General features: G+C 44.1%; 1 protein-coding gene across 3 annotated transcripts in view; it reads left to right on the top strand.

Annotated features, from left to right (window-relative positions):
- Positions 1-22609, top strand: part of ABTB3 (ankyrin repeat and BTB domain containing 3) — a 281036-nt gene that overhangs the window by 176966 nt on the left and 81461 nt on the right. For all 3 annotated transcript variants that reach the window (XR_004424216.1, XM_033118603.1, XM_033118604.1), the window contains exon 3: positions 4574-4778. Coding sequence is in view for 2 of the 3 variants with exons in the window: in XM_033118603.1 (XP_032974494.1) it covers positions 4574-4778 (205 nt within the window). In the remaining variant the exon portion in view is untranslated. The remainder of the gene's footprint in view (positions 1-4573; positions 4779-22609) is intronic.

The following is a 22609-nucleotide window of genomic DNA, read 5'->3' as shown; positions in this document are numbered from 1 at the left end:
AAATGCCAAGACATGCCCGGGACCCCAGGGGAAATGCAGGAGGTGGCTACAGTTCTGGGTCATGTCTGCAAGGCATAACCTGGGAAGAGGCCCCCACTCCAGCTGGTCCACACACACTGTCCCCTGGGTTCTTAAAGGTTTGTCCTGGGCTATCCTCATGGCCCCTCCCTGGGCGGGGCCCTGCTTAATTCCGGAGCTCTCTTCCAAGAAAGGATTTGCTAAACAAATCTGCGCTTCACCTAAGCAGGCAGTCTGTAGGAACGGCTTGCCGCATAAATTGTTTCTAAGGACAATTTACTCTGCAAATCAAATGCTGTCATTGTGGTTGAGTGTTGACTTTTGCCTATGAATTGCTGGCACACAAATGGGTGCTGCTAATTATGAACGGGTTTTGTACATTCATGAAGTGAGCCCCATAGAACAAAAGCGAGGAAGCCTGTTGAGTGGGTGACTGAGGTAATACAATTGCCTTCTTTTCTGATCTGATTGTAAGTTAGATTGGCTTGCTCTGTGGTCTGAATCAACACAGCCTTGCTCTCTCTGTGTACATAGAGAGCTATTATTCATATTCAAAGGTTACTCTGCCAGTGTGGATTTTACGATCCACTGTTTTTCCAGCAAAGGTGAGGTGGAAAGAATTTGTGCCCAGGCATCCCTGCTCTTCTTGAATCAGACTGTCCAGGCTCGAGGGCGCAGCCCTGACCATGGCCTTATTAATAGGCAATAATAATAACAGCAGTAAGTGATGTTATTGAACTAGGGAACTATGAAAAATCTATGTGAATTATTTCCAATGTCACCATTACTATCTACATTGATATGGGAGTGAGGTGAGACGAGGATAAACAATTTCTCTAAGATCAGCCATACCTGTGAGCTGAATTCAGGGCTGGAGATTGAATCCAGGTAACAAGGCAGAGCTTTCATGCCTCACCACTGGACTAGACTCCTCCTGGGGGAAGCCCAGCACATGTTTCTACGTGTTGCAGGGGGGAACGAGAGGCCCCTCTGTAAGATTGGGGTGTTGGTCAGATCTGTGTTCCTTCCAGCTGAGGATTTGCACTTTTCTCTGCAGGACGCATTGTGGATGCTCTCCTTAAAACTAAATTGGAGATGTGAAAATTCACAAAGGTTAGTTAGCAAGTCCCTTTCCAGGCACCTAGATAGGTGCGCACCCCTGCAGGCTGAGGCTTCTCCCTGTGGCCATCATATTAAAATATAGAACTGCCTTGATCAGTGGTGACGTCCAGAGCCATCTCTGTCCAGCCTGTTACAGCTTGGGGTGAAAACACATCCACTATTTCTGGAGCACCTATGCCAAGTGATTTAAATACATTAAAGATATTATTATTCCCATTTCACAGATAAGAAAACTGAGATTTGGAAGGATAAATGTCTGGCCCAAGGCCACACATCGCTAGTAAGTGACAGAGTCATCATTCAAGCCTAATTTTTCCTTTCTCCTCTTTGATATGCTGGGTCCAATTCAGCTGTGCCTTCTTAGCACCTAACACATCGCCCATAGCTTGGGAAATACCCATTGAATGTCAAATGAATAAATGAATGACCCACAGTGAACTAGTCTGAAACAAAAGCAGCAGAAAATGCTGCAGGTCAGCGGAACTCTTCACGAAACGCCAGTCAAATATTAAATACTCTATTGAACTGAATTTTTAACTCAGAGAACTGGATCTGAACCTCTGTATGTCTAAAATATTTGAATGAGAAGCTTAATCAGGATACCATAAGGGTCCTCAAACTGACGCAGGCTGGTGATTCTTTAACCATGAGCCCTGGAAATTTGCGTAGTGATGCACCGAACTTCACAGCTGACTTACAGTCTGGTGGGTGTGGCGGGCGGTCCAGGTCTCCTTCCTGAACCAGTGCCTCGGTCTGGGAGAATGGGGCCCACCCAGTCTCTTCCATAGAGGCGCGGGAAAAGGAGAGGCGCTGGTGTTTCTTTTCTGCATGTCCTCACATCTTGTCTCGACTCTTCTGTCTGACATCCCAGTCTTGCCCCCCAAGCTCCCAATTAACCCCCCATTGGTCAGTCATTAATTATAGTAATTGCTTTCTGTCATGTAAGGGGAAAAAAACTAAGGGCCTCATTGAAAAAGACCTCTTCCTGTTGTCTTTTCACACGAAACCATGAACTTGTTGCTCCCACTCAATGAGGCAGTCAAACTGGGTCCGTTAATTTACAACTGTGTGTAAAAAGCATTTCTGGGTTGTCTCTCCTCGGTGCCAACAGAAACAAAAGAAAACAAAACAGCCCTTATTGCTCGGACAAGGGGAGGCCTCTCTTCTCGTTTGAAACTGCCTCTAGTCCCAGAGTTGTGGGAGGTTTTGAAAACGTGCTGCAGTAAGTGGTAGGTGACCACGGATGAAACGAAGAGAAGGGAAGGAAGTGAAAGTGCTGTCTAAGCACAAGCTTGGGCAGAAGGAGTCCCCCCACCCCCTGCCCCATCGGAATGTGTGGCCCTTTGTCCCAGGGCAGTCACATCTGGCACGCAGGAGGACGGCTTAGTGGGAGCTGCACTGATCAGAGCCTGCGTCTGGCAGGTTAGAGCCCCATTTCCCAAAGGGTGGCCCTGGAGATGATGGTAGGTGATACACACAAAACACTTTCAGTTTTTAATTGCTATGAATTTTTTATGCGTACTAGAAAAATACTGGTTTTCCATTTATGGCACTGATAGGAGGTTTCCTTTTAAAATGAATTTATGTGTGTGAAAGAATGAGCCAATTTAAAGAAAATTATTAAATAAATAAATTGTACCTGTGGCACACAGATATGAAAGAAGTCACAATGGTGACTCCCGAATGGCTGACATTTCGGAGACCTGGTTTATACATGGATTCTCAAGTAGGTGCCTAGAGCCAAACTCCAGCTGCCCAAACTCAGGGCAGCTAGTTACCAGCGATTTGTTATTTGGGGTTACAAGCGATATGTTGTGTTGGGTTCATGACGCTGACAGGTAAAGCAGCAGATAGCACTTATATAGAGTGGGGTTTAAAATGGAGCCAGTGATTGCAGAATCCCTGGGCCAGTTTCATCCCCCATGGCCAGCCCTGCTCAGAAACACCCCTGGGACCTCTGATTCAGGGACTGGGCTGATAATGCTGGTGGTGGTGGAGGAGGAGGAGGGGAAAAAGGAGGAAGAGGAGGGAAGAGGAAGAAGAAGAGGATGCTGATGTAGCAGTCTGAGTCCAGAGAGCACATTCCTAACCACTGCACTACACTGCTCCTTCAGGAACAGGACGATGAATGAGTCTCATCGTCTCTGCCCTTGAGTTCAGTAGGGGAAGCAGACATGGGGACAATTAACTGGGAAACACGGCAGAATTAAACAAGCAATGTGTTAGACTTTCTTAGCAGGGGTTGCCAGGTACACAGGGGAAGGGGAGATTGATTCTGACTGGGGCCATTCTGGAGGGCTCCGTGGAAGAAGTGGCATTTGATCACAGCTTTGAAGGTCTTCATTAGTTGGGAGAGTGAAGGAAAGGGCACTCTACGGTGAGAAACCAACAAGAACAAAAGCAGGGAAGCTGGAAGTACAGGGCGAGCTGAATGATGCTCAGAGGAGATGATTAGCCAGAGGAAAAAGGCTTCCCAGTGTCTTGGAGAATGGAATGGGGGGTGGTACAAGAACCCTAAACACAGACCCGCTTCTCTTTTCCATTCCGTTTTGATTTTTCTTGTTTTGAGCTGCTTTTTTGGGAACTCTCAAGAAAAACAGATGGAAAGGTGAATGCCCTCCAACCTGACCCCAAAGGAAAGTACAAGAACATAAACAGGCCACCTAGGTAAGCTTATTATTCTGATAATACCAAGTAGCACGTACCATAATTCAAAATTTAGAAACTACAGAAAAAAATGGAAGGGAGTATCACCCATAATCCCACGAGGCAGAGAAATCCTTGGTCAACATTTTGGTACTTTTTTCTGGTATTTATTCAGTGCATAGTTTTTAATAACATAATCCTAATCACACTGTGCAATTTTAAATTTCACTTTTTTCCCCACTTACCATTTTAACATAAGGATTTTTTTTTCATGCTACTGCACCTCTATGTAAACATTCTTAATGAACTTATGCAGTCATTAGTTTTTATCATGTGGATGTACCAGAGTTGATTTTACCATGCTCTTATTTTTAAACATTTGTTTCTTTGTCAAATTTTGGATCCTGTAAATAAGGTTTGGGTGAAAATCCTCGTGCATAAAGATTTTGCTGCATTTTGGATTCTAACATTGGGACTGAGTCCCAGAAATGGAATTACTGAATCAAGGGGAAAGAACATTCGTTAACACCTTGGCTGCATAATGCCAAATTGCCTCAGGATGGACTTGGAGCAGGCCATGGCTGCGTTAGATCGGTGTGGAGTGAAGAGCAAAAGCATTAGCGTCAGATAGATGGGGCTTGGAGTCTTGTCTCTGCCTCTCACTAATCTTGCGACCTTGAGCGTCCGTTTCCTTATCTATAGAACAGGATTTCTCAGAGATCTTCAAGCACATCTCTCTGTAAGTCTTTGCTGCCTGGAGGATCTGAAATCTTACTTCTGTCCGCAGGTGACCTGGTGTCCCGAGCAATGCATCACCTGCAGCCCCTCAATGCCAAGCACCATGGCAACGGCACCCCCCTGCACCACAAGCAGGGGGCGCTCTACTGGGAGCCCGAGGCCCTCTACACCCTTTGCTATTTCATGCACTGCCCGCAAATGGAGTGGGAAAATCCCAACGTGGAGCCTTCCAAAGTCAACCTCCAGGTGGAAAGGTAAGACTTACCTTTGCTTTGGATGGCCTACAAAAGGAGTTGCTCCGTGGCCAACACTGCCTTGTCATGGGAGGGTGGGTACTGCCTCCGGGGCAGCACAAAGTTGGGGAGGGGAGAGAAGCTGGCATCAGAACTGCCAGGTCCCAGAAATTCGCTAGAGGAGTCCGGAAAGGTACTTGGTGCCCTTAGAGGGTATCTGAGACCCTGGTACGGTCTTTGAAATGGTATTGCTTAGGGCTAGTCCAGTTCACGGTAAAAATGGCCTGGGTCAGAAGAGCAGGTCAGCAAATTCTGGAGGCATGAGGGCCTCTGTAGTGCAGGGTGGTTTCCTTGTAAAGGCAGCTTTGGGGGAATGCCAGCTCCTTGGGTGGGAGGTGTCTTGTCTTGTCATCCTGGCTGCCCTGAGGCCTGGGGCTGTGGTGGGGACGTTGGACCATACCCACCTGCTCAGCCAGAATGGACCTCTCAGGTAGGCGGGAGACTGGCTTGCTAGGGGAAGTAGCATTCTCAAGGGAAAGGAAAAACAGGAGAGATGGAAGGGAGAGCTTCCTAGGAGACGAAGGTCCCTCTGACCCGGCTTCTGCTGCTCCTTGGTGCTGTCCCTCTGCTTCCCTGTGCCTCAGTGTCCCCGTCTGTAAACCAGCAGCTGACCTAAGTGGTTCCCAGATTCCCTTCTATCCGGAAAACCGCAGGATTCTCTGAGGATGGTTTCAGTCCCTCAGAGGCAGGGCCTCAGGAACCACCCTGAGGAGGAAAGGCTGCCTGGAGGCATCCCCTCTCCCTCTGGGAGCAAGTCCACAGAGCTCATCTGCCCACAGTGTCTCACAAATCAGCCCCCTCCTCCACACAGGCCTCTTTACTCCAACTCCTGCAGCACTGATCCCCGTTTATCAAAGCAGTGGGTAAGGGGGCAGGCTCTGTGACCCAGACTTCCGGTGCAAGTCCAAGCTCTTCCAATAAAAGCCCGGGGGCCTTGGGAAAGTGCCTCAGTTTCCTCATCTGCATTATAGGACTACTAAAAAGTAATTCCTTCATAGGGCTGTTTGAGGATTAGATGAGGTAAATAATGCCCAGCACACAGTAAGTTCTCAATAAATGTTCACTTTTATCGTTGCAGTGAATTTATTATTGTAGATATTATCTGCATGTAGCTGAACAACTCTCCATTTGGGCTCAAATGCATTTTCCTTTCTCTGTTAAATGGTTCCAAGTGGTTTTGCAATTCTCATTGGACGCTCTGTTTCTGCCAGGATGGATTAGGGCTTAATTGGGCTCCTTTATAAAACCACATCTCTTGGCTTTTCAGTTAAGGAAAGAGGACGGAGCCTGGGCTAGACAGAAGGTGCCTTTTCTTTCTTTTTCTTTTTAAATATCCCAAGTTAGCATTAGTATTTCAGTCCCGTCTGGAGTTCACTTAGTCAGAGGATTACTCAGATCTCCTGCAATCCAGGCCAAATCAGAGGGTGCCCTACGCCTGTTTTCGTATGAAAAACATACCCAGGATGAGAGGTGGCAAAATTTCCATGGTCCCTGGGCAGAAAATAACAGCAGTCAGACACACCAAAACTTTGCTTTCCAAGAGTGTTAATCCTGTGTTGAAAGAATGGAAACCATTGGCCAGTGTGGTGTCTAGGTTCTCAGCCCCTCCCCCACAGCCTGTACAATAGCAGTTTCTCTGACTCACCCCTCTCATCTTGCCTTCAACTCCTGAAGCAGATGACCCCTCTCCATCTCCAGCCAGCCATCGCCTCCTCTGAACTCCAGAACCTTCTCATCCACCTCATCCTTCTGGTTTCCACTGTCACGGCTCATACTCAGTCTGGTTCTTCTTAGCGCATTTATTCTTTTCTGCCTAACACGTACCACAATTTATAATTATACGTGTTATTTCTGTGTTTGTTTTGTTTATTGCCTGTAAGCTTCATGAGGGCAGAGAATACATCTGTTTTGGTCATCGCCACACACCTAATGCCAAGTTCAGTATCTGGTGCATAGTGGGAAGTCAGCAGATATTTGTGGAACGAAAGAATGAACAGATCCATTGATCCAGCTGCCTACGGACCATTTCAATGTACAGTACTCACAACCACCTCAAAACGAAAGCCATCATCTTTTCCAAACCGACCATTCCTCCTTTCTCCCCAGTCTCTACAAATGGTGTCACCATCGATCGGGTCACCCCAGTCAGAAAACGGGGACTAGCCCCACACTTTTCCGTCTCCCTCACTGCCTCCTATGGCTAACTGGTCATTGATGCTACACCTGTGGCATCTCTCATGTCTCTAGCCCTTTCTCCCCAGACTGCTGCAACTGCGTGACTCAGGACCTCGTTCCCTCTTACTTCCATTATCCATTTGATTTCTAAATGGTCTCCCTGGAGGGGAGGCTGAGTGTCCTCTGACCAGCTCCATCCTCCTCACGGCCACCAGACTCAAATTTCTCAAATGTAAACCTCACCACGTGACGTATTCCCTGCCCCCTGCTCAACACAATTGCACAGTTGCTCTTACATTTTCTAATATGCAGTTTCCCTCTTCCCTTCTGGAATCTATTTCAGAATTCAGGGTGTAGTTGGAATGGCTACGTCTAGGAAGACCATCTAAGAATTCCAAATTCTCTTGGACGAGTTTTATTTATTTATTTTTTGGATTATAAATTTTTTTTATTAGTTTCAGGTGTACAAAACAATGTAATAGTTAGACATTTATCATTTATGTCCCTCACACAGTGATAACCCACCTCCCCGCATCCACTACCCCTCTGACATCGCACACAGCCATTACATTCTTACAAGAAGTGAAGTACAGCATTTTATATATATATAAAATTGTAGTTGACGTTCATTATTGTTCAGCTTCAGGTGTACAGTGCAGGGATCAGGCATCTACATCATTCCTGAGGTGGTTCTTGGACAAGTTTTAAAGAGTCACGAACTACAAGGGAGAGCAGAGTAAAAAGAACGTGTCCCAGAATTTGTTGGAGTCATTTATCTTGGTCTTACCATTCCTTTTTGGTTGAATTTTTAGGCAATCACACAAAACACCATGTGGAACTTGTCGTTTTTAGAATTCTGTTCACGTTGATCCTCTGGAAAGAGTATGGATTTGGGAGTCAGATAGACCTCTGGATTTGGATCCCAGCTCTGCTTCTTCTAGCTCTGAGACCTTGAACAAGTCGTTTCACTTCTTTGAACTTCTTTTCTTCAACCATAGAATGAGAACCAGACCAGCCTTGCAGGACTGGCATAATCAATGAATTAGATATTATAGCTGAGATATCCAGTGCCACGGCCCTCCTCCCCACCCCCCAAACAGTAGCTGATATTACACATTTTTCTGTTGCTCTAAAATCTGTCATCATAGTCCCTACAGAAGCCTGTATGTGAATTCTTCTAGACAAAAGCTATTTCTTCCTGTTCCCCGATGGACTAGGCATTGGCGTTTAGCATCTGAAAACACACATGGGAGGGCTTCAGAGAACAGAGAGCCTTTAACTTTCTCAGTCAAGTGTTTACACCAACTCCCTACCAAAATCTTGAAACAAGAAATTTCCAGTGGGAGGTAGAACACGAGTTGGGAGTTGTTGGTCTCTCTCTCTTTCTGTCTCTTTTTTTTTGAACCCCCCAGATCAAACAACATGTCCTTGACTCTCTATTTCTCTTCTGGCAAAGTCAAGTAGGGCCATGGTGCCCATGGTTTTCCACTAGACGATATAAGCTCTGCAGGAACAGGGGATGAATATCATTTGCTTTTGTTCATGCCCAGCAGAAAGCCTGGGAAATAGTTGTTGACTGAAACATGGATTGTTTTGTGTCTGAAACCATTTCTACTTGTCAGAAGAGCCTTTCTTGGTGGGAGTATTTGGAACTAGGCCTACACGAACCATTTTCTTCTCTCATGTGGGCACAGCGTTAGAGTTGTTGCATTTGTTTTGGAGAGTTTCATGTTTCACTGTGGGATTTTGAAGCAGCTCAGTGCCAATGTGAAATTTCTGTAATTTAAGTTTTTCCAGAACTTTGGTTACTATTTTTTGAGCTTCTGAAATTTTTCAAGTACCTCTGATGTTTTTATTTAAAAACAAAAAAAAAAACTTAAGTAAACTTATTTTGTAAGGTTATGATTAGGCAACGTTAATTTTCCAAATAATAATAACAAAAGTAAACACCTTAATTTTAATGGTAGGGGTCCCAGGAGGCTGCTGTTTTGAAATGGAATCATCTTAAGACTGTGATAAGATTTTCTTCCCCTGTATCATTCCTGGAAATCTCAAGTGATCCTTAGATGTGTTTGCCATGGATGATTTTGGTAATTTGTTACCACAAAATGAAAAAACAGTAGGTTGAGTAGAAGTATTTTGTTCCTGAGGTATCCTGAGAGGAACAGTGATCAGCTTCACCTAGAAGACTAGACAACGAGGTAGTTCAACTCTCTCCAATCTCACTGGAAACAAACCAGAATTTATACTTCGGCAGTGGCTGCTCTTACTTCTTTTGTAACCGTCGCTGTACAAACAGATGTAGCACACTGTCTACCAGGGGAATCTCAACTGCGAACACAGGTGTACAATCACCAATCAACTATTCGAGGAAAACTAATGGGAGCAACGAAATAATCTTAACAAATGGAAGAATTTATACTTGAAGAAATAGAGTTAATAAAACAAATACAACAGACATTAGAAGTTAGTGGTATCCAAATACATCTTCCAAGACATTCACCCTACTGAAAGATCACCCCAACACATCAGTTCTTAATGCTTTTTCATCTGTGGCATATGTGACAAATGATATTCAAATTTTAATACACTCCAATGGACATACCCAAGGTTCCACAAAATTTCCAGCATTATAGTTATAACTCCCTCATTCTTTCCTGTGAAGGAATGTATCAGAATCCAAGAGAGTGGAGTTACCCTTGATACAAGCAGCACACCTAGTAGGAATCTTAGTTGTAAAAGTTGAATGTACTGTGACCGCTTAAAGCAGAAAGAAAACCCCGGGAAGGTCTAGTGGAGGCAGAGGTTACCAAATCCTTTCCCCTTCTGCATGAGAATATGTCCTTGGGTTAATTCTCTAGCTCTGTTCCCCTGGAAACCTCTAAAAATTGCAGTATCAACTGTGTTGCTAAGCAACATTGCTTATGGTCAAAATGACCGTAGATTGGCAAATTAGATCTAACTTGGTGGTACTATAAATACTTCACAAATATCCAGAGCTGTGGGCTTCCTTAAATTCATTGACGCTTATGTCATTGCAGGGACCTTGGGAACTATTTTTATGAAGTTGTTACAGGAGATATTGGGGTTCAGAAACCAGGGAAGTTTCCACAACCACCCAAGTGAATCTCATCTCCATGCACCTGTCCTCTGGGCAGAAGATAGCTCTGGGTGAATTGCTGTTAGGACTCCCACTAAAAGGAACATCTGATGATGTCCTGCTGGGCCAGTGTGACCTATGGGAGTCCCATGAGTCTAAATGTTTAGTTGAGCTTAAGAAGACTTCTTTTGGACACCAGACTCGAGGCTACACAAGCTGGAACAGTGCCCAAGTTGCACCCCAGGACTGCTCCAGCAGAGACTTCACAGCTTCCAGGGCTGGGCACAGACACTTGACCCGCTTACCACTGATGCTGGCATTGGACACTCCAAGCAGGACCTCTGTTACTGTTACCTCTGAAAGCTGTCTGTCTCTGCTATCACCCTTGTCAGTTCCATGTTTCATCTACGTCACACCAGGTGCTTGGAGCCCAGGGCACATGCCTGCACCATAGCTGCAAGGGAGTCTGGGAAGGTGACAGTCTATCTTGTTGAATCATGGACTAATAGTATGGGAAATTCTACAAATATAGTAAGGTTCCCAGTGGTTCTAGGCAGCTAAAAAAGTTGATGAAATTCCACTACACTCTTCTACTTTGCTTTTTCTTTGTTCTTTTTGTTTTTTATAAATAACACACAAGTGGATCATTTACACAAATCAGTATTTTTGACCATTATTACCCATACATCTCACAACTGATTGGTTTACACACCACAGTTGAGAAACAAAATACTCCCCAGCATAAGGACCCCTTGGGCTAACACCCTGGGAACCTCAATAGCTGTTACTGGCATCCTAAGCAAGGATACAGAAACCTTTACCCAGAGGAAAAATTACCCTCCCTCATCTTCCTAAGGACAGTGATCACATCTGGCACAGAAGTCTTCTAAAATGCCCAGCCCAATGCTAGTGAGTACTGGAGAAATTCAGAGTCAACTGAAGAATGGGGACACGCTAGAGGGAGAGGACCATATATATGTTAGACCTTTTTTATGCGGGGTTGTATGTGGGCTTTTGGGGCTGGCCTGGCATCTCAACCACCATATAAGTGGTTCCAAGTGGTTCTAAGGGGTTCTAAGTGGTTCTAAATGATTCAGCTAACAAAGTTTTAAAACATGATCCATTCGTACCTTGAGCATTGCTGCAATTTATTTCACTTGGCCAGGGTAAAAACAACTCTAATCCCAATATTTTTCAAACTGTAGGTTACAGCTCATTAAATGGGCCATTAAATCAGTACAGTGCTGAGATTGGCAAACTATATGCCCCCACAGGCCAAATCTGGCCCACTGCCTGTTTTTATAAAGTTTTATTGGAACAGAGCCACACTCATTTGTTTACATATTGTTTGTGGCTGCTTTTGCACTTTTGATTCGTTGTAACAGATGTCAAATGGCCCACAAAGCTGAAAATACTATTGGGCCCTTTCCGGAAAAATTTTGCTGACCCCTGATCTTATGGACTATGACCTGCATTTTTAAAAAAATGAACTAGAATTGAATTTTCCTTTAATCAGAGTAGTTTACATGAGGTAAAGTATGTTTCATGAAACTTATTTTTTCAGTTATATTAGTTGAGGTTGATTAACTTATCCAAGGTCATACAGCTAACATTGCAGAACTAGTGTTTGAACTCTTGGAGTCACGCCCTGGTCTGTGCTTGTATTCACGAGGCTATTTTGCTATTATTGATGGACTATGGTTTTAAAGAAATCATAATATTTGAAAGCCTCATCCCTAATCCCTAGAATTTTTTTTAATAATCTTCATGAATGTTTCCAGGATTTAAAACTAACACACTTACTAATTAAAATGTGGTAAATTAAAAAAAAAACATACACACAATAAAAAAGAAATTTTTAATCACCCATAGTCTGTGCATCCAGGAATAAGCACTGAGACCATCTGGGGCATTTCCTTCCAATCTTGGCTTTCTGTGTATATACGTTTTGCTTGGTTGTTTCACAAAACAAGGACCATATCCATGGTTGATCTGTAAAACTGAATAGCCTTTAAAAAGTGACTATAGTCACTTTCTGGCCGTGCTCCACTTAGTCCTTCAAGTTCAACTAAGTCATATTTAAAGCTCTTCTGCAGCCATCACACCACACCACCTCTCCTCGAGTTTGGGGGTCCAACCTCAGCACCTGCCAACCAGCCTATGTGGAAAAGGCTCTCTTCTTGGGCCTGGAGTGGGCCAGTCCAGCCTAGGAACACTCCTACCCCTGAGTCAGGGAATTGGGGTGGGGCGCACCCAGAATCTCTGGGCTTAAGGGGCAGTTTAGGTAACATTAAAAGGATTATTTTTAAATGGACTGTTCCATCCTTGGAAATGGAACTTAAACTCAAGACTGATCTAGGAGTAGGCCTGTCAAACATGCTTTATGTAGGAAATGATACAACCGAGGCCTAGAGGGACCAGTGGACTTGTCTGGAGTCATAAGCACATTTGCAGTGGATTTGCAAGGCAGTGCCTCAGTGTCTTTGCACATGCTTTGCCTTCTTCCTGGAACAGTGTCTCCCCTCTACTCCATCATCTGGCTGCCTCCACCAGTTCATGCTTCAAGACTCATTTGAGGTATCGCCTCCATCTGCACTAAGTGTCCAGGGCCTAGCTCAGGGCATGGCATATAGTAAGTGTTCAATAAATGCTTGTGGAACTGAACAGAGTTGGGTCTGAAACCTATGTGTTCCGGATCTTGGTCCAGAGAGCCGTGTGGCCAGTGTCAACTCAGGCAGCCCTCAGTTGGTACTGGCTCTGCAGTTCACATGCTCCAGGCCTTAGTTTCCTCAGCTGTAAATAAATAATAATCCTGCTTCATGGAACTGTTTCAATGACTAGTGTACTAACTTATGTAAGTGCCACACACAATCACTGGTGCATAGCAGGTTTATCCATAAATGGCAGGAATTATTATTTACTCCTTTCATCTAGGGTGATATCTTCTTAGATAAAAGAAATTTTGATTAACACATAGTATGTGGCGGGCTCTGCTGTACCTACTGTATATGTATTAACTAAGTCAGTCCTCACAATACCCCTTGAGGCAAGATTAGCCTTACCTCTGCCCATTTTATAGATGAGGAAACTGAGTTGCAGTAAGGTTCAATAACTTCACATTTCAGCAGGTCTATAAATATCAAATGAATGCTAGGGAAGAGAGCTATACACTAAAGGAACAGAATATATGCCATGGTGTGGGGGCGGGGCAGGAAATGAGAGAAAAGAAAGTGAGATCTTATTCTGAAGAGGTGTTGGAGGCAGCAGTAAACTGGACTAGAAGGAGGTTGCGAGACTCGCCAAGGTGGCAGGACTTCCTCCTATAAACAGTGAGGAACCAGGAGGGATTCTGAGAAGGGAGGTGAGGAGATGAGAACTGTATCTGACAGTCACTTCCCTCCACAGAGGTATAAGGAAGGTAATGGACATTTGATGAGCACCTACTGTGTGCCGTGTGCTATGCAAGGCACTTTACTTCCAGAGTGTAATCCTTACATCAAACTTGAGAGGTAGACTGCATCTTCAGATGAGACAATTACATCTCTTTGCTACTTAGTAGCAAAATGCTATTTGGAAGCTTTTTAGGTAACATTAAGGACCTTCACTGCACATTAATCTCTGGATATTTTTGATTCTGGAGTTAGAATGCCTAAATTAATATCTTGGTACTAATTCTTATTAGCTGTGTGATCTTGAACAAGTTGCTTAACCATTTTGTGCCTAAGTTTTCTTATCTGTAAAATGGGAGATACCATAGAATCTACTTCAGAGGGCTGTTAGGAAGCTATTAGGTGTATGTGTGTATATATATGTATATATAAAATACTATATATACATATATACACACATATAGCACTGGTGCTATATGTCATATATAATATATATTATATATAGTATATGTATGTGTGTGTGTAATATATATATATATATATATATATATATATATATATATATATATATATATAGAAAGAGAGAACTTAAAACCCAGCATAGGCTCCTTATATAGATCATGGCCATTATTATTATTTCTGTCATGGTGCTCATAACTGAATGTATACTATAGCAGTGTTTCTCAAACTTGAATATGCATTTGAATTCCCTGGGATCTTGTTAAAATGCAGATTCTGTTCTTTAGGTCTGAGATGGGGCCTGAGATGCTTCGTTTCTAACAAGTCCCTAGGTGAGGTGATGCTCCTGGCCCACGGACCACTCTGTGAATAACAAGATATGATGGTTTTTGTGTTTGTCAGCTCCTATTTTTAAGTTACAAAAGGGCAAGAAATAAGCATGTATGGTGATTTTCATCTCTGGTAGAGTGTGACACCTAATAGGTGCCTATTAAATATTTCCCAGGCTTTGGGAGCTGGCGTGAGCCTTGCAGGACCTCTACTTCCCTTACCTCATGAGATGCTGGATCCCTTTGCACTTTTCCAAAATGAATGGATTCCAGAGTTCAGACGCAGCCAGCCTGCTGAACTCCCAGGCTTTGGAGCAGCAGCCAAGGAAAGATGCTGAGTATCCGAATGTAATGATCATCTTTAGCCTAACGAGGTGGCCAACAAGTCTAAAGTGGCTCAGGGATAGCAAATGAGCAACAAGCATGCAAGGGAAAGGTGAGACAGGATGTGACAGGTGTCCTCCCCAGGGAGAGGCAGCAAGGCATATCCGGAACCTCACCAGCTTCAGGGCTATGAAACACCTCCAGCCTCCAGGGCTTGTCAACAGCTTAGACTCATTTACCCAGGAGTCTTTTCCCAGCCAAGGGGAAGAGGTTGCTTCTGACTACAGGTGACAAGCTGAGGGGCTCAAGTTTAAAAACAGCCCCCCTTCTGCTAGCATACGGGGTTAGTCTGATCAAACGCATGCACCAACCTTGTTCATTTCAGTGTCCACGTCTTTTCTGAATCCCAGTGAACTGGCTGCCACAGCAGTCTGGCCTGGTCTAACACCAGCTTCTTTTCATTTAATGAAAAAAGGAAGGAGAAACTACAACCTTTATGACACAAAGACAGAAGGACTAGCACTGTCCTCTCCAGTATGGTAATCAGTAGCCATGTGAGACTGTCTAGATTTAAATGAATTAAAATTAAATCAAACGAAAGCCTCGGTTTCTCAGTACCACCAGCCTCATTTCAGACGCTCAATAGCTACAAGTGGCTAGTGGTTCCTGTGTTGGACAGTGCAGATACAGGACATTTTGAACATCACAGAACCTTCTATCAGACAGCACTGAACTAGAGACTCAGTGCAGATAGGGCCCCTCCAAAAACAAAAACAGAGAGCCCATGGTAATCAGCACTCCCAAAGCAGTAAGGTAAGGAGTGAGTGTAGAGACCAGGCACCAGCTTACCTGCCGAAGCATATTCCCTGTTTCCATGTTTTGATCATCTTAGAGCTGTCTTTTTCTTTCGGGGTGCGGGGAGGGGAACGTTGAGAAACAGCATGTTTCTCCAGGGCCCATCAGCTCCAAGTCGTTGTCCTTCAATCTAGTTGTGGAGGGCACAGCTCAGCTCCAAGTCCAGTTGCCGTTTTCAGTTTTAGTTGCAGGGGGCGCGGCCCACCATCCCATGTGGGAATTGAACCGGCAACCTTGTTGTTAAGAGCTCGCGCTCTAACCCACTGAGCCATCCAGAGCTGTCTTTTGAAGCAACTCTCATCTTCACTCAACATCACCACCAAGTTTTACCAGGTATTTACCATGCACTAGGCGCTCTTTCTTCTAAGTGCGTTAGTCAGTGAGTCCTCACGAGAATCTTACGTGTATAATAGCACCGTCTTTCGCTGTTGCCCTCTATCTTCTCATGAGGAACTCAGCATTCTTGCTTTAATAAGCTTCCCCCCACCTCTTCCCTTTTCCTTCTAGTATTCTCCATGGCTTAGGCCTCAATAAATACTGCTCATGCAAATGGAATGATAAGCAAATGACTTCATCTCATCAGACAGGAGCTAAAAACCTTTGAGAAACAAGCTTACCTGAAACAAATTGCTGTCTAAATAAGCATGGAACCTGCCTTTTAAATCTTCACCTCGATGCTACTTGAGCTTTTCCATTTGTGTTTTATTTTTTAATTTTTAAAATTATTCATTTTCTTTTTATTGGCTTTGTTGTTCAGTTGTTTATCCTTCGTTCAGTGAGCACGCATTGAGTGCCTGCTCTAAGCAAACGGTAGTACTGGCAAGAGCTAGTGTTCATCAAATTCTCACATGTGCCAGGCGCCATTATAAGTACCTTACATGAATTAACTCATTTATCTCTCATAACCCCATCAGGTAGGTATTATTCGTCATCCCCATTTTACAGGTGGAGAAAGTGAGGCAGAGAGGATAAGTAACTTGCCCAAGTTCACAGGGCTCCGAAGTGACCCTGTACTAGGGAGTTGGGACACAGGGGACCTCACGTGGCTCCTGTCCTGCACAGCTCATTTATTGTCAAAGAAAGTGCAAAGAGTCAGAAGGGAGGTGTAGATAAACTGCTAAAGGGGATCAGGGAAGGTGGTTTTGAATCAAACTCTGAAGGACGGATAAGAGCACCCATTCTGGGTGGGAGGAGCTGCTGGCAAAAGCTCCAAGGTAGGAAATCTCAAGATACATGGGGAGGAACCATGTACCATAGACCGACTGAGTCAGACGAGGGGAGAAGCCAGGCTGACCTTCCGCTAGTTTGCAGAGGTGCAGATGTGAAGTCAGTTGTTAAAAACTGAAATAGTTCTCTACGGGTTGGTAAAGAGCCGCTGCCCCAAATGCTCCCTACGGTGTCCCCGCCTGCCACTTAGCAGCTGCTGTCCGACACCTTAGCCTCTGTCCGACAGGCTCCCTGTGTGCCTGTGCCTTACCAATAGTTAAATGTATTTAAGTATCACTGCGAGTTGAAAGTGTGTGGGACAGAAGGATGTCCTGCAGGTGATGTTGGGCCCTGTTCCTTCAACAGTGGGGTTAGGGTGACGGTTTGGACAAAGGGAGAAGCATGAGAAAGTGCAAATGCCTGCTCACCCTTCAAGGTTCAGTTGGATCCTTGCCTTTGCTGTGAAACCTTTACTCCTCCCCGCCCCCATTTCCACGAAGCCCTCTGTGAATAATTCTAACAACCCTTGAGTGCCAACGTGTGCCAGGCCCTGTGACGAGTGCTTTTCCAGATCACCCCACTTCAACTTCACAATCACCCTCCGAGATACAGTCATTCTGCCTGTTTCACAGATGAGGAGAGTAAGGCTTAGCGAAGTTCAAGGATGTGCCCAAGGTCACACAGCTAAGCTAGTAAGTGGCTGGCTGGAGGGTGAGCCCAAGCACTGTGATTCCAAGGCCTGTGTCCTCTTGACCACCTCCTGTGTGGCTCCAGTCATTGCTGTGGCGTCATTTGCTTTCATGTCTTGTGTCTGCTGCCAGACTTTGAGCTCCCCACAGGCAGGGATTGGGTTTGGATCCTCCCTTGCTCTTTCTGGCAGCCAGCCAGGGCCTGGCACAGAGTACTTGGGGGACACAAAGAGCAGTCTGAGTACGTGGCAGCAGGAGGATGGAACTGAAAATGACGTAGGGACGCATTAGAAGTTTCCTGCAAGACTCCTAAAGACAGACGACAAGTGCATGGCCTGACTGAATGCTATCCTCTCTATCCCACAGTGAGAAATGTCACCAGCTGGCCGCCTCCCTTTGCTTAATGGTCCCAAAGAACGCTACATTAGCCTCCTTGGATTTTTAGTTCTTTCTCACTTGCCTGGAACTGGCAGCCCTCTGCATGCTCTGTGTGGGGCCTTGGGCACTGTACCTGAATATTCTGAACATGCAGGAAAAGTTTCTTTTAAAGAACATTAGCAAAAGTTAGCCCCTGAATCTGCCCAGTGCAACATGAGGACAGCCCCAGCATGCCAAGGGCCAGCGGGAAACCGAGTGCCTGGGAACAGAGAGGCTGCAGGGAGAGACTCAGCCTGCTTCCAAATCATCTGCCCCTGTGCCAAGTTTCTGCTCCTTTTTATTCTGTCAGAAATGGTATATTGACAGCTGCCAGCACACAGCTGGGTTTCACATGTTTAGGAAAATAACCCAGGCAGTAAATCTGGTCATTTGCCCAGTAGACACAGCATCTGCGTTGATTTTGCATGCTTCAAAGTCTGACTTCCCAAATGAAGCCTGTACATGTCTACATGGATCCTGCTCTGCCACTTTCCTAGGTTTGTATTGATTTAATTACTCTCTCCTTCCATTTTGGTCTCCACATGGACTTCATTTGCTTATAATACAAGGTACTATAAATTCAAATTTTTATATGAGCGTATTTTTTACTGAAAAGTTAGTTATATAGGCTCATTTTTTTTAATTTTGGCAAGTACAAAAAAAAAAAAGACAATTTAAATTATTTACAGTTCAGTGACCCAGAGGCAACCAATTGATTATTTGATATATTTTCCTGTCTTTTTTTTTTTTAATACAAATAGTGAGGCTTTTTAAAATAGCTGTACTGGGCACATATATAATTTTGTATCTGTTTTATTTCACTTAGTATGTCATAAGCATTTTTCTACAAAATGTCCATAAACATCGTTTTTGTAATGACTACTGAATAGTCCATCTTGTGGAAGCTCCATAACTCGCCTACCGGTTCCCAGATTACTGGTCATTGGGGTTGTTTCCAATTTGTGAAATGCTGTTTTTTTTAAACTGTCCATAGTAGCGTGACTAAAACACTCGTGTAGACGGAATAAATATAAAGAGTCATCTGTCTGGAGGAGAGCAACTAAGGAGTTAATTCACGAGACCTCTGATGGTCTGTGTATGTGAGAAGTTGCAGAAGGAAAGCCTGGGAGGCTGGCTTACCCAGCCCCACCCACCCTGTTGTTTTTTCCAGGAAGAAAGGCCTTGTGGGAACCATAAGGAGTGGCACCCTCTTGGCCTGCGAGGTCTCTAGCCACAGTCATCAAAATCTCGTGGAGCAAGCACTTCATGGTTTCCAGGGGTCTTCCACACATACAATCTCCCTGGATTCTAGAAGTGGGAAGACCAGCCAAGGTTGCTTTTCACAACTTAAGAGACTCTAGAACTAAAGTCCTGAGATATGTCCAAAGCCCAGCAATGAGTGGCCAAATTGAAACCAGAAGGCTGTTCTAGGGACCCCTGGAAATCCCCACCCTCCTTCCTATATTGCTTCTAGAATGGAGAAGAGACATTACATACCATCAGAAAGCTAGTTTTGAGCTTGTACCTTGTACTAAGTTCATTGCATATGCACTTGGCCACGTCTCTAGATGAGGAAGTCTCCACAATTTCAGACATTATTTGTTTGGTGGTCGTGTTTGTTTATAATGTTTGGTGGTCGTGTTTGTTTATAATTCTAGATTTAAAATTTTTGCTCTGTTTTTACGTTTTCCGCACATATAAGAAACATTGCCTATGAAGGCTTCCTCGCTTGTTTCAAACTGGTGTGTGAATCTGTCAGAATTCAGCCAGTCAGGTTCAGGCTTGCCCAGGAATTTAGACAGAACGTGCTGGCAAAAGAAGGTGGATATTTTCCCAGGCTTCTGTTCTCACTGAAAAATTCAAATTCCAAGGCTGGAGGGAGCCCTTTGGGCAGTCTTTTGTCATGCTGCTATTAGTTCCTTATACAAATCCCACCCCTCAGACGGCCACTCCCCAGATCCTATGACAGCAGAGTGGGAAAAGACCATTTTTGTGAAGAAACAAGGAAACCAGTAAATAGGCAGAACCAACGACCAACTTGTTGGAAATGCTAACACTGACTGCAGGTTCCACTGCCTCCAAAATCCTTCCCTGGAGGCACTTCCTTCCTCAGACCCCAAGCACTTTATCATAACACCTCACAAGGCACTTTCCACGGGCAGCCTTACTTTACGGTTATCTGCCCTTTCTTCTCTGACGGCCACTTTATGCTCCAATCCACCAATCAAAAGTCATGATCCCACAAGTATACGAGGATAATTAAGGACAATCAAACAGACTTATTGCAATAGGCACTGCCCTGGGAAATTGGGGACGTGTGGCCACACTAAATTCCTTTGCTAGATAGACCACCAGGCTCCAGGCTTTTAAATCCCTGTGTCCTCCACAAAACTCAGCATAGACCCTTGCTCCAAAGAGATAGTCAATGAACGGGCAACAAGTTAAATGATCAGCTTGCTCCATAAATGGCCGTCCGTGTTCGTGCATTTATTATCTGTCAAGTTCATCTGCTGCAGTATCTCCTAACCACTTATCCCTTCAGCTACTGCAGTCTGCACAGTCCCCCAAACTTGTTCTGCCTTTCCTCATCTGATTTCCTCTGCCTGGAATCTTCTTCCAAGCCCTTTTTTCTCCCCGTGCCAGGCTCAGAGCAATGTTTCCCAACACACACCCACACCCTTCAACTCCAGCTGATTATTTTCGTTAGTTCTCTCCTAAGGCTTTCTGCATTCTTTTACCATAAAGCTTTTCAAATAGCTTCTTTTCTCGTGGTTTTGCACTAGACCAGGAGTTCACTGAGGGCTGGGACTGTTGTAATACTAGCAAGTATAAAAGCTGGTAAATAGCAGATACTCAGTTTTTCATTCATTCATTCATTCAACAAGTGTTCATAGAGCATCTACCCTCTGCCAGGCAAAATGCCTGTCTTTGTGGTGCTTACATTCTACTAGGGGAAACACACAAGGAACAAATGCATAAATCATAAATTATCAGGCAAAGATAAGTGACAGAGAGGAATAAAACTGGGTACTCAAACCAGGTACAGATCATGAGAGGTGCTATTTTAGCCAAGATGGTTAGGGGAGGCTTCTCTAAAGAAATACCGTGTTTCCCCAAAAGTAAGACCTAGCCAGACCATCATTAATTTTTGGAGCAAAAATTAATATAAGACCCAGTCTCATTTTAATATAATGTAAGACCGGACCTAATATAATATAATACAATATAATACCAGGTCTTATATTAATTTTTGCTCCAAAAGATGCATTAGAACTGATGTTCTGGCTAGGTCTTATTTTGGGGGAAACATGGTAGCATTTGAGTAGAGAACTAAAGGGAATGAGACTGTAAGCTACGTGGCTATCTGAGGAAAGGTCTTGGCAGAGAGCACAGCACCGTTGCTGCACCTGGGAAAAGAGCATTCTTGGCCATGCCAGGAATAGCACGGAGGCCCATGAGGGTGGAACAGAATGAGTGAGCTTGTTAGAAGATGAAGGAGATGAAGTCCAAGGTGGGCACAGTCAGATCTTGCAGAACCTTTTGGGCATACTGGAGAGTTGGGTTTCTAGTCCATGTGTGATGAGCAACTCAGTAAATGTTGGTTACACTGAATTATTTGAATTGGATTTCCCTGAGCTGAACAGAACCGGGTGTCATCTTAGTACAGACTGCATACAATTTTTTGAATCTTGCAATATCCCAAGTCTGCCCTTATTACCTCCAAATGGAAAAGCACTATAAACAGTCCCACTTTGAAAACTTGTTAGTGTGTGTCTGCCTGTTCTAGAACTGGGCGACCTTGCAGGTTGTTCCAAAAGCCTGTGGCCAGTGACAATTTGGCCAGCCCCTCCCACTTGCCACCAGTTTCATTGTGGTGACAGATAGATATAGGGGACATCTAAATTCTAGAGGAATGTGGTCCTACTGGCTGCCTATCAGTTCTGCTTTATTTCTGACTTTCCCAGAGTCTGAAGTCTTTGGAGGGTCACTGGAATTTATTCTGGGCGTTGGCCAGGGTCCTGGGCCTAACTTTTAACATAGTTTTTTACCCAAGCCTGGTTCTCATTGAATTTTAATCATGTGGAATTCCTACCCTTAGTACAACTGAAATAAACCACACTTAGCCAATTTTATCATTTTATTTAGTCTTTATAAAACCGTTCCAGTGAACCATTATTCAGAGAAAAGTGGGAAACCCACCAGAATTTAAGCTAGGCACATTCACAGGATTCAACCGTCCATTTATGGATTCACTTAACAAACGTTCATTCACTCAAAGAATTTTTTTGTCAGAAAATTGGCAAGTATTTTATTTTATTTTATTTTTGAGTTATAATTGACATAACATTAGTTTCAGGTGTATAACGTGATTTGATGTTTGTGTATATTACAATATGATTACCACAAGAAGTCTAGTTAACATCTGTCACCATACATACTTACAAAAATTTTTTTCTCCTGATGAGAACTTTTGAGGTGTACTCTCTTAACCTCTTTCAAATATACAACACAGTTTTATTAATTATAGTCGCCATGCTGTACCTGACATCCCCTCATTCTCTCAAAGAATGTTGGTTGAAGACCTGCAGAGTGGCAGGTGCTATACTAAATGCTGGGGAGATCGCAGAGCACAGGATAAGCCCCTGCCCTCCTGAAGCTGACAGTCCAGTGCAGGAGACAGAACTCTAACAAGAGCGCTAACATAACATGTCACCTTGAGTAGTGGTTAGAGTAAATTCTAACAGGAATATGATGTAAATGGTATTATGGAATTAAGTACAAAATTCTATGGGAACCAAGAGAAACATAACTAACTCTATTGTGGGTATGGGGCCTCTTGGGAAATACT

Source organism: Rhinolophus ferrumequinum, chromosome 10 (assembly GCF_004115265.2).
Source record: "Rhinolophus ferrumequinum isolate MPI-CBG mRhiFer1 chromosome 10, mRhiFer1_v1.p, whole genome shotgun sequence".
In the NCBI taxonomy this organism is placed as follows: domain Eukaryota; kingdom Metazoa; phylum Chordata; class Mammalia; order Chiroptera; family Rhinolophidae; genus Rhinolophus; species Rhinolophus ferrumequinum.
The sequence above is the reverse complement of the archived record's forward strand: the minus strand, read 5'-3'. Positions and strand labels throughout refer to the sequence as shown.